Source organism: Plecotus auritus (assembly GCF_963455305.1).
Source record: "Plecotus auritus genome assembly, chromosome: 11".
Classification (NCBI taxonomy): domain Eukaryota; kingdom Metazoa; phylum Chordata; class Mammalia; order Chiroptera; family Vespertilionidae; genus Plecotus; species Plecotus auritus.
The window spans coordinates 7747660-7759761 of record NC_137777.1 but is presented as its reverse complement, the minus strand read 5'-3'; the positions used below and the strand labels follow the sequence as shown (position 1 = coordinate 7759761).

Below are 12102 nucleotides of genomic sequence, written 5' to 3'. Positions count from 1 at the left end.
GAATACTGTTATATGTAACTTGAAATCTGAGCTAGATAAATCATTCACACCAAAAGGTATTATATACTGATTTTTACTACACAGTCTGGCTCCTAAAGAGTGGCTTTCAACTTGATCCATACATGTGATACAAACATTCTCAAATACTTCAGGTTACGGAAAGGTGACATTAAAAGGCTAACAAAGTAACAGTAAAAAAGGCTTTGTTTTAATCCTAGAGAATGAAGCAAAAAGAGAAAGGTTTTGAAAGAGAAATTGGAAAAGAGGAAGGATTCGAAGTATATTTGGCCTTGGACACTTTTTACATTGCTACTACTTCAACTTGTACAAGTTAATGGGTAAGAGAGGTCACAAATCGTTTCTTAGTGGAAAAAAGTGCAAGGAAAGCAAAGCAGCTGAGCAGTGAAGGAGAAAACACCACAGAGTACAAAAATTTGTAGTTATGAAAATAAGAAGTTTAAGAAACAGCAAGTAGTAACAATCAGACATTAGTATGTTGGGCCCTTTAAAATTACACAAAAATAAAAGGCTAATCTGTAATTCTTTACAGGTTTAAATCTGATAGGGAACACCTATACATTTTGAATCTGTCTCATTTCTTAAAGTTTTAACAGCTGATTCCCATGGAAAAAAACATTTTAAAATTCTTAATCATTAAAACAAGCTCCTTGGCTGCACTTTGATGGGATTATAAAAAAGCTTGACAGCATTAATTTCACTAATACCAAGGTTACTGCAATCAAGTTTCTTTATCAGGATAAATTAAATTTGCTATCACCATCCCCACATTATTGCAATCTTCCAGAAAAATTACACTGAAATGGTTACTGAAAGCTTTTAGTAAAACATTAAGATTTATTTCAACAGAATGTTCAGGATCCTATTTTAATAAAAAATATAAGCAAATAGGGTTGCATCTTGGACTATGAATGATGCTCTCCACAATGAACTTACAAGTGTTTAAAACAGCAGTAAAGGGGAGACTGGTTAAAGTTTATCTCTGACATTTTTTTAAAAAACCTATTAGCAGCTATGCCATAAAGCTGATTTAAAGTAGTTGTGTTTTCCAGTAACGTTTAAAACAATCCAGCACTTGGTATAAATACTCATATCGGCACACAGTACTAAAACATAATTGTGCAACACTTTGTAAACTAGCTGCAATTTTCAGTAGCTCTGTTCACCAACCACGTGACAGAATTGTAATGTTCTCCTAAGCCATATGCGTGTCTCATATATCTGAAAGAAAAAGAAAAAGAAATGACTGGTTTTGATGAAGGTAATTCTTTGTATATAAATGTTTATTATGCATATACACCAAACCCTCTGAATGAATCACTCCACAGATGTATCATTCAATAAATTGCATAAGCATATTACTTAAAAAGTTCAACGGCATGTAAAAAGCATAAGATCTTTAACCATGTCTGCTGAGTTTAAGTCCAGTAAAACACAATCATTAGAGGGGTGAAAAAGACTGAAATTCTGAGTACTCAATAAGCTTAAAATTTTTACCTAAATCCAAGTCATTAATGTCCACCTTAGTAGCTTTATCTAATAAATACTAAAGCCTATAGCAAACTCTCCATGCTGTGTTTCAGATTTCAATCATGTAAAATACTTTTACAATATGAAGAAAAAGATCTCTAAAGAATAAACAATCAGGCAAGTGAATATATTTCAGTTTTTTCACTTGTTGAAACTTTTAGCATTATTAATGTCAACTCAGAACAATATTCAAAATAATCCTAAATCTTTTTAACCTTTAGAAATGATTTTATTATCAACTTATATGCAAAAATAAATCACTATAGATTTAAATAATTATCTAAATCTCACATTTTGGCAATGCTTTTAATTCTACAATTGCCTTTAACATACTAGTAAATAAGTTTATTTAATTCTGCTGAGGATAGGTGTTTTGTTTTGTTTTTATGAATCAACAACCTAAAATATTTCAATAATCCTTTTTGTCTTAATTATGAAAAATAAAACAGTAGGTATTTCTAGATACTTACACAAGTATTAATGGTTTGTTTGGATATTCTTCACCAACTACAATAGGAGGAGAATCTGCCTGTATTATCTCTATTGGTGTTTGTAAAATATGAGACAGGGCTCTTAGCTATAGGAAAGAAAATGGATTAGTATAAAAATTAATAAAAGTGTAAATCTTATTAAAATCATAAACTACTGAGGTATTCATGAATAGGGCAATCATTCAGAGCAGGGATTCTCTCTGTTCATCACTATACACTGAGAACCTGGCCCACAGTAGGCACTTAATACATATTTGTTAAATTAACAAACAAATATAATATTTATTAAATCAAATGTGGAAGTTTCAAGCCCTGGCTACATCATAGCTTCTTAGATCAATGTCATTGTAAATAAAGTGAAGGAATGGGTAGACTGGGCTCATTATATAGACTCTCTACTTTTGAATATAATTGAAAACTTCTATAATAAAAAGTTTTTAAAAAGTCATTGTTAGAGCACCAGGCCAAATCAATTACAATTTTGGAGGGAAAGGGGGAAAAACAGGGAACAGCGGAGAATAGGAGGTTTATTTTTCTTAAAGCTTTTCAGATAATTGTAATATACAACTAGGGTTGACAGCCACTGCTCTGTAATTTTCAAGGCGCAAACAGAATGAGCTATGTATCTGAATTGCACTACTGTTTCATGGAATTTCCGTCTAATTAATATACAAGTTTAAGTAATTTTATACCACAAAATATAAAATTAGAACTTAAAGTGGATGAATAGGAGTTAGTAATACAATCAATCTTCACATAACCTTATGGAACAATACTGTTATTTTATTATTATGCTTATTTTAAAGACCTAGAATTCGATGCAGAGAACGGTGAAGAGGCCTGCCTAAAGTCATGCACAAGGAAATAAAATGACTTGCAAACTGAGGAAGTTCATAAACAAGTTTGAAAATCTTTAATATAGGGCCTTGATCTATGTATTTGCCCCATTAATCTGTCTAAAATGTGGTCCTTTTAGAAAGTTTTAATCAAAAGTAAGAAATTACTTTAGGAAGATGAAAAAGGTTCTGTTTTCACAGTGGCAAATTTAATACTCTATCATAAAATGTTTCTCCAAGGCACTTTTTTCTCATACCTAAAATAACATTTAAAAAACGCTTAACGTCTCTTCTCAGTCTTCAGAAATTTTTGTCAATCACAATTTAAATTTACCCCATTAAAAAAAACAGCAAATCTTGCCCAGCTAGTGTTGCTCAGTGGTTGAGCATCAACCTATGAACCAGGAGGTCACAGTTTGATTCCCGGTTGCTTGTGGGCTCGATCCCCAGTAGAGGCTGAGCAGGAGGCAGTTGATCAATGATTATCTCTCATCATTGATATTTCTATCTTTCCCTCTCCCTTCCTCTCTGAAATCAATAAAAAAAACCTCATTTTTTTAAAAGAAAAAAACAGCAAATCTTATTTCAAATGGATTCAGAAACAAACAATTTATGAGAAATGTCCTTCAAAGGATTTTTAAAAGGTATTTCTGAATTTATAGAGTCATTTCGGTCTTTAATTCTCATATTAACTTGGGATTCTTATAAGAAAGTTCAAGCATCTTTAATACTTCTTACGTAGTGACAAAGCTGCTATGAAAACTTCCTGAGTTTTAGAGACCCAGGAGAGGCACACAAAAATTAATGGGCAGTTCCCCCTGGTGACTCGAAGAGGTACAAATATAGCACTACTCGGAGTAAGGTTTTGCAGAAGCATTCATGGAATACCTTTAGACAACATAGCTCTTTTTTTTTTAATATATATTTTTATTGATTTCAGGGAGGAAGGGAGAGGGAGAGAGAGATAGAAACATCAATGATGAGAGACAATCATTGATTGGCTGCCTCCTGCATGCCCTCTATTGGGGATCGAGCCTGCAACCTAGGCATGTGCCCTTGACTGGAATCGAACCTGGGAACCCTTCAGTCCACAGACTGACGCTCTATCCACTGAGCCAAACCAGCTAGGGCTAGACAACATAGCTCTTAAAATGAAATACTCAGAGCCGCCACAAACTATTCAAGATGCCTAATCACTACACAATATTAATGATTGCTAGACTCATCCACCTGGCATTTTAGCTTACAAACTTCTATGTATATACTCCCTGCCTATTTAGTGTCCATAAATGACCTACCCAGTATACACAGGGTTTTTATTATCTCCATGCAATAATGAGGAAACTCGAGCACAGCAGGTGGACTAACTCCTGCAAAGTCACAAAACTGAGAAGAGGAAGGAGAAGCCAGGACCCAAAGCTTTCCCTCTCATCTCCTGACTTTCTAATAACGCAGGCTGCCTCATCACCTCAGACCACTTAGGTGTTTTATTTCATTTTAATAAAACAAAGCTAACCAAGTAAGATAAATAATGGGAGCTAAAAAAAAAAAAAATGATCCCGTTTAAATCCCTACAAGTGTCTAAAGATATATTTTCTTACACTTACAAGCCTGTCAGTCATTATCAACTAGGAATTCAGGACACATTTTAATAGATTTGTGTGGTAGGACTTGACCTGTAATTTCAATAAAAATACTGTTTTCTATTTCTCATGTAATTGACATGTTACTTTTCCAATACTGACTTTCATCAGGTTGAACCAATAGGGTAAATATTACTGTACCTCAGTAAACTCTTAACTTTCCTAAGTCCAAAAAAAATCAAATACATTGTCAGTAGCAGCATCACAAATGGAATCACTAAGGCAGACACGACACTAGCCTCCCCAACCACAGCTCAAATGCTGGACTATTTAAAATGAAACTGTAATTCCCTTCCTGAAGGTACGTAATTAAAAGCCTAAAAATGTTACCTCCCTACAATTCAATGCTTTGTCAGTAGAGAGAGAGCAAGTAAGTAAAGAAAAGGAATCTTCAAAGAGAAACTGGGATCATCTGGGATTTAGAAATAATTTACCAATCCACACCACTATGAATAATTTAAACTTACCTCCAGCTGGCCTCCCCATGCAGCTGTGTTTATAATATCATCACAGTACTTTCCAAACTCTTCTGTAGAGAATAAGCAGAATATAGCACTTAATAACTGTCATAACTCCTGTTATAAAATCCCTCTTTATAGTTTCTACAATTCCTAATAAAACTACTCAAGATCTGAACTTCCTCCTTCTCTACCTGTACTCTCCAAAATTTAGTCAACTTACAGATCTAAACTTAATTCACTACAATTTTGCACCACCTTTCATCCAAGAGCAAAGCATTTCTGCTTCCCTCCCTCGGTCTGAGACCCAAGGAAGGACCTTAACTACATAACAAGCCTACTTCCCTCTCCTTATCCCAAGCAACGACTCCCCCAAATCAACTTATTCACTACCTTGACATGTATTTTAAAGCCTAAAGCTGCATCTGAAAGAATACACCAAAAGAATAAAAATGCAGCCTCTATAAAATCAGCTCCACCGTAAGATCTTAAGAAATGTGTGAAGAGAATCGGAGTAAAAGCAGTACAAATGCGTTGAAACTCCCTTCTCAGAGGTAGCATCCAATAGGGCCTCCACTTGTTATTTTGGAAACATTTACCTTATTTGTATCAGTATCGTATATAAAACAATATATTTTAACTGCAGAATTAAATACGTAAAAAAAACTAACTACCTAGTAAAGCAACTTGTACTACTATCTATTAAAACTAGAGAAAATAATTCTACCTAAATTTTGAGATCTTTTTCCCCCATAAGGATTATACCAGTTTTTCTTATTCTCAGTCTCAGGAGGCACCTGATTTAACAACTACCACAAAGAGAAATAAATTACCTGGAGCATACATATCTCCTGTATTAGCGTTTGTTAAAAATGGCAGAAAGTCTTCCATGTGGCTTTGCATATAGTTAGCAGTTTGGCTTCTTAAGGCAGCTACAGTCAGAGGGCATTCCCGCTCTTTCAGTTGATCTTCAATGGCTCTATACATACAGTGGCCATCCGAGGGAATCTGTTTGATTTCCAACTGTCTAGCTGCCAATATCTGAGCAAGTTTTTCACTTTCTACATGTCTAGCGCCATATAAGTTCTCAATTTCAGCTTCAGCTATTCTTTCTTTCTGCTCCTTCTCCAACGCAGCTTTTTTATCCTAAGAAGAGGACAACGTAGGAAAGTTAACTCATAGAAATTAGGACTAACTTACACTTATTAAGAAGATATAAAGATAAGATTCTTAAAACATTTTGCCATTTTTCTTCCTTCTCCCACGAGCACTATCCCATTGCTGATCTCATCACTTGTACAGTCTTCCATACTGGGAACTCCTTTTTTAGGACAAACTACCTTTCTCACCCGTGTATACCCAGCACCTAGCTCTGTACTGGGACAAAAGCCCTCAAGTTTTTCCTTGAAAAATGTAAAACTTTTAAAAACTATATGCCTATATGCCAAGTTTCTAAAAACTTTACTTACTGATTTCAATGTCCTGTCTTAAGACTGGCTTATCCTAGTTCTTAATGCACACCTTATCAATTTAAGTCCAGGCTCATACCAAGCTTTGTAATTTACCACTGCACCAGTGGTACATGAACATGCTAACGCCTTTAGAAGGGAACAGAAATTCTACTTGTATGTATCTAGCTTTGAAGAAAAAGTGTGTGTTAACACAGACACAAACATTTTATTCACATAACAGATAAAAATATTCTTCTAGATAAAAAAATTAAAATATTACAGATAAGACTAAAGTTGCCCTTAAGGACCACTGCCGATCCCAGTGCCTGCTCTAGCGGTCTATTGTATATCCTTCCAGATTTTTTCCTATACATTTTACTTATTTATTTATTATTGGTTGATTTTAGAGAGGGAAGGAGAGAGGGAGAGGGAGAGAGACAGAGAAACATCGACTTGTTGTTCTGCTTACTTATACATTCTTGGTTGCTTCCTGGAGTGCCCTAACTGGAGACTGAACCTTAAACCTTGGCGTATCGGGAGGATTCTCCAACCAACTGCGCTACCCGGCCAGGGCCTCCTTTGCATTTTAATAAATACAGATGTACTCATAGAAAATGTGTAAAAAAACAAAACTTTTTTTTTTTAGTAAAAATGGTATACATTACATCCTGTAACTTGTTTTCTGTATTCAAATGTCATAAAAAAAATCTTCCTATAAAGCATATGGAAAGAAGGGGGGGCGGTCAATGAGAGATTTGTGATATGAAGGATGGATAGGAGGTAGAATGAGAAGATTGGAGAAAAAGAGAAAACATTCTTGACAGTTGGACTAGGAAAGATGAAAAACCAGAAGCAATATATGTCACACAGATTAACCGAGTTCATATAGCTAGAATACCAGAGAAAAGTATCGAGCTGAGGTTGGAGAAAAAAAGATAGTTACAAACAGTCCTGACTTACGATGGTTCGACTTAGATTTTTTTGACTTTGTGATAGTATGAAAGCATGCACTTCTAGTGGCAACCTTATTTCACATTTTGAATTTGGTCTTTTCTCAGGCTAGCAATATGTGGTAGGATACTTTTTCATGATGATGGACAGCGGCAAGTGACCATGAGGGTCAACAGCCACATGCTACAGTGCAGTCATTGTGTTAGATGATTTTGCCCAATGTAGACGAATGTAAGTGTTCTGAGAACATCTACGGTAGGTTAGGCTAAGTGGAAACTCAGCAGGTTAAGTGTGTTAAATTTCATGAACGTTAGATCAGGTCCTTTGACAAGGAACTCCATCGTTTTTTTTCTACTCTCTCCGTATATAACACGTAAGACAGTAAGTGAGCACACAGCACTGACTTAAATACTTGGTGAAACGACTTCCATACCCGTCTCTTTTGTGCTCTTGATATCCGAGGCGGCTGATTCTCAAGAACCAAGTTTGAAATGTTAACAGCAACAAAATCTCCCTTTAAAAAAAAAAGAAAGAAACAGAGAGAAAGCATTAACTAGTTAATAAAAAATACTTTTAAGTTAGTATTGAAAGTATCAGAGCAATACATTATTGAAAATCACAAATACGTACAATCCCCTAATTCACATTTGAGTAACAGCAGTAGGTATTAGATAGCATAGTTCTGCCTCCTCTCTCTCTTTGTAAGAGAAAATTTACCAGATCCTCAACAACTTTCCTTGGAGCTCTTCCAAGACAATGCTCATCCCTGCATGCTTTCCTTCCTTCTTAGCATGCCTACTCCATTAATCTAAATCATGCTTTTAAGGGCCAATGCATTCAGCCCTCTACCTTTCCCTTCTCTAAATGTTAGTACTGCCCTAACCGGTTTGGCTCAGTGGATAGAGCGTCAGCCTGCAGACTGAAAGGTCCCAGGTTCGATTCCGGTCAAGGGCATGTACCTTGGTTGCGGGCACATCCTCAGTGGGAGGTGTGCAGGAGGCAGCTGATGGATGTTTCTCTCTCATCGATGTTTCCCACTCTCTATCCCTCTCCCTTCCTCTCTGTAAAAAAATCAATAAAATAAAATAAAAAAATGTTAGTACTCATAGGCTACACAAGGTCCTGTGCTGGCTCAGTTCATTACCACCTTCTTAACCTCAGACGTGGCATTAACATCATTAACCAGAACCTAATGAGCATTGCTTCTCGACCCTGAGAACAAGGTAAGTTTTTACTATCCTTTCCCATCTACTATTGGTAGAATTTAACTTATAAATATCATCAAGACATTACAATGATGCCGAAACCAGTTTGGCTCAGTGGATAGAGCGTCAGCCTGCGGACTGAAGGGTCCCGGGTTCGATTTCGGTCAAGGGCATGTACCTTGGTTGCGGGCACATCCCCAGTGGGAGGTGTGCAGGAGGCAGCTGATCGATGTTTCTCTCTCATCGATGTTTCTAGCTCTCTATCCCTCTCCCTTCCTCTCTGTGAAATATCAATAAAATATATTAAAAAAAAAAAAAAGACATTACAATGAGTTTTAAACATTAAAGGGGAATCATGTACTCGCTGGAGAAAAAAGATGTTAGACTTTTAACTATCAGGGTTCGTAGCTAGTATTTTATTACTGCAAATAAGTGAAGCTAGCTTGTAGTATGACGCATACACAGACAACATATCAGTGCCTCTAATAACTCTCCAAGGCTATAGTCCAAATGACCAAAATATCAACATCAGATTAAAATGTCAAGAGTGGTTATCACCTTCAGTGAAATTAGTATTCTTATATTTTTCAGAGGATTCTGTTAAAATGTATAAATTGCCATACTGACAATAGGCAAGATACAGAGAAGCATCTGGGGGAAAAAAAGAGAAAGTAATGACATAATTCAGGCAGCTTGCAGAAAGGAAACAAGGTTAAGTTAATGAAAAAGTTAGTAATCCAAAATAAAATGGCAGTTTGTATTTGAACAGTTGGGTAATATGTAGCTTAAGAATCAAAGATTTTTGTCCCTAGAAACCCAGGAAAGAAATTTCAAAACGGAAAGGCCTGGGAGAACAGGCAAAACTATCTCACTAAAAAGATGGGGAGACAAACAGGAACACCCTGATTGTGACGACACCATTAAACACCTGGGGCACCACACTTGTGACTTGCCAATAAAATACCTAAGGGCACAGAAGGCCAGGATCTCGATGACTGGCTAATAAAGTTAAAGAAAATGAGACTATGTTTAACATAACAACCACTGTAAGTCAGTACATACAAGCTGTTTCCCTGTCAACAGCAGACCAAAAATGAACCAAACAAAATAAAATTTAACTATGGCAGGAGAACTTTGCATAGACATAAAGAACTTTCTGACCACCAAAATGGAGTGAGGCTATGGAGTCTGACCTTTGATACCCAAAACCCAAGCAATAAACTACCCCATTATACAAAATTATAACAGAATTCACATCTGGCTTTGGCACTTAATAGCTGCTATGCATTCAGGACAATGTTCGTAATCTCGTGGAGTCTGTTTCCCAATTGAAAATGGGGTTATCTGCACTTACCTCATAGGTAATACCTCAATGTGTTACTAGGAGAACCGTCATGAGATGTTGCATGTAATACGTTAAACACAGTGCTTGGCACATAGCACATATTAGCTATAATAATAAAATGATGGCAATATGCTCCAATTTACCCTTCTGTGCCAGTAAATTTTCATTCATTATGACCTGTCCCTAAAGCACTTAAAAATGACTCATTGTCCCATTTGATGCGTACAGTATCTTCACTCCAACAGCAGAGGTGTTTGTATTAGTATATGTGGAGAAATGTATGCTCAGGAAGTTTAGACAACTTTACCCAGGTTACAACCATACTTAATGGCAACGTGGGGACTACACATCCGTCCTTCCAACTTTCATTGGGCGAAGCGTCCTCTAGTCCACGTTACCAATCTGTCCATCTTCTGGGCATGTAATACTTAAAGAGTGTCCTTTCTTTGCTGACCTCCCTTACAAAAACACATACTACCATGTAAACCTGGTCACGGGAAGAATGAAGGCAACGCATGAGCATGACTGTGTGATTCCACGTCCCTCCACAGGTATGATTTCATACGGTAAACAGTTCATGTGGACAATCGCTGTCAAGCACTGAGGCCAAAGAGAAACATACTTTGCTCTCCTTGGACGTCAGCTTCAGCTGCTCCAGTTCCTCTCTATGTCTCTGTTCCATCTCTGCTTCCAGCTTAGCAACGTCTTCAGTGAGTTGCTTCCTCCTCTTTTTGTCATTCTTGGGAACGGCATTCTTCATACCTTGAATTTTGGCTGGAAATCCACCAAAAAAATAAAAATAAAAATAAAAATAAAAATAAAAATCGAGGGGTTGGAGGAAATGAGAAATAAGGGGATGGTGAAGGGAGCGGGTATAGAAAAAGTAACTATGTAAACAAGCGTAATTTCATAGCAATCCGACAAGGACAGAGCGGAGCCCACACGAAGAAGCTGAATTGGCCCTGCCCTCCCAAAAGTCTCACTGACAACCCTGCGTTGGCTGTGGCAGGCGACAAAAGAAAAATAAAATGACGGAAGTGTCTCCATCTTTGCCAGTACCCCTTCTGAACCCCCCAAATTGAGGTAAGGTATTTCAAAAAGCACCCATGAGGGCCAAGGGTAAGTGACTGGGCAGGAACGGGACAGCGAGACCCGGAGGGAGGCGGGACGGTCGTTCTCCCGGGCGGCGTGGAGGGTCTCAGACCCCCTACACTCGAGGGGCGCGCGAGGGGCGCGGGCTGGGGACCCCAGAGCTGAGAAGGGGGTGCCCCTGAAGATGAGAGGATTAAAGGACTCCGGGGCAGGGGAGGCGAAAGGGAGTCGCACACCGGCCACTCTGGAGAAGTCTGGGACAATGCAGATTCGAAGCCAAGATCCCCCTCACCTTGCAACTCCTTCTTCTCTTTGCGTTGCTTCCTCACCAGCTGCTCCTCTTCGTCAAACTCGTCTGCCAAGTCTTCCTCCATGACCACCAGGTGCCCGCACGCAGAGGAACAAGCCGGCACCGCCGGCTGGCGGGCGCCTCCCACCCCTCACCCCTCACCCCGCGCGCCATTGGCTAGGCTGGGGCTAGCCCCGCCCTCAAGGCGGAACCGGATAGGCCGAATCTCTGGAAGGAGGAGGTGGGGGGAAAAAAAAAAAAAAAACCGGAATGCTCGCACATGCGCACTCCAATGGGACACGCCCACCTAGAAGGGGCGCGGGAGCCGGGAGGCGCGGGGCGGGCTTTGCGGACCGGAGGGTGCAGCGTGAGCAAGTGTTAGCTGGCTACCTGGAGCCCCTTGGGCAATAAAGCTGCGCTCTGGGCTATGGGTCCTGATGTGATGCGCGCAGAGATGACATAGTGAGAACCATTTTGGAAATTTGTTTTTTGTTCCATTGCTTTTTTAATCTCACTTTTGGTTCCATTGCTAAGGCCTAATGAAAAGATAAGAAAAAAAAAAAGAAAGAAAAGGTAAGGAAGAAAAATCAAACGTCAATAAAACCGTTGATAACTATCAATAGGAACCTGTCCGTTAAATCAGTCAAACAGTAGGTAGTAAATTGTTTATTGTTTTAAAAGTGTTTAAGGTAATAGAAACAGAGGCACTTTAAAGTGGAGTTTGAGCTGCCATCCCAGGGCAATGGCCTCGCAGATCTTACTCCTCAAACCTTTGGATTTTGTTAAAACGACC

General features: G+C 38.2%; 1 protein-coding gene across 2 annotated transcripts; it reads right to left on the bottom strand.

Moving 5' to 3' along the window:
• Window positions 1-425: 425 nt before the first annotated feature.
• On the bottom strand, window positions 426-11459 carry OTUD6B (OTU deubiquitinase 6B). 2 transcript variants are annotated; one of them, XM_080646125.1, is made up of 7 exons: window positions 11313-11459; window positions 10551-10702; window positions 7812-7892; window positions 5810-6122; window positions 4986-5047; window positions 2019-2125; window positions 426-1239 (listed from the first exon to the last, which is right to left on the bottom strand). In XM_080646125.1, the coding sequence occupies exons 1-7, from the start codon at window positions 11392-11394 to the stop codon at window positions 1155-1157; spliced, it is 882 nt and encodes a 293-aa protein (XP_080502251.1). In that variant the 5' UTR covers window positions 11395-11459; the 3' UTR covers window positions 426-1154. The 2 variants fall into 2 exon arrangements, with proteins under 2 accessions (XP_080502251.1, XP_080502252.1); XM_080646126.1 differs by lacking the exon at window positions 2019-2125 and having other exon boundaries at window positions 11313-11456.
• Window positions 11460-12102: the final 643 nt, after the last annotated feature.

What these genes read in the sequence shown, in the direction of transcription:
- OTUD6B (XM_080646125.1), bottom strand. Translation starts at nt 11,394, where the DNA reads ATGGAGGAAGACTTGGCAGACGAGTTTGACGAAGAGGAGCAGCTGGTG. An exon ending in CAAGAGCACAAAAGAGACGG is followed by an intron (nt 6,123 to 7,811) that starts GTATGGAAGTCG and finishes TCCTCTTCTTAG; the next exon opens with GATAAAAAAGCTGCGTTGGA. An exon ending in AACAAACCATTAATACTTGT is followed by an intron (nt 1,240 to 2,018) that starts GTAAGTATCTAG and finishes TTTTTCTTTCAG; the next exon opens with ATATATGAGACACGCATATG.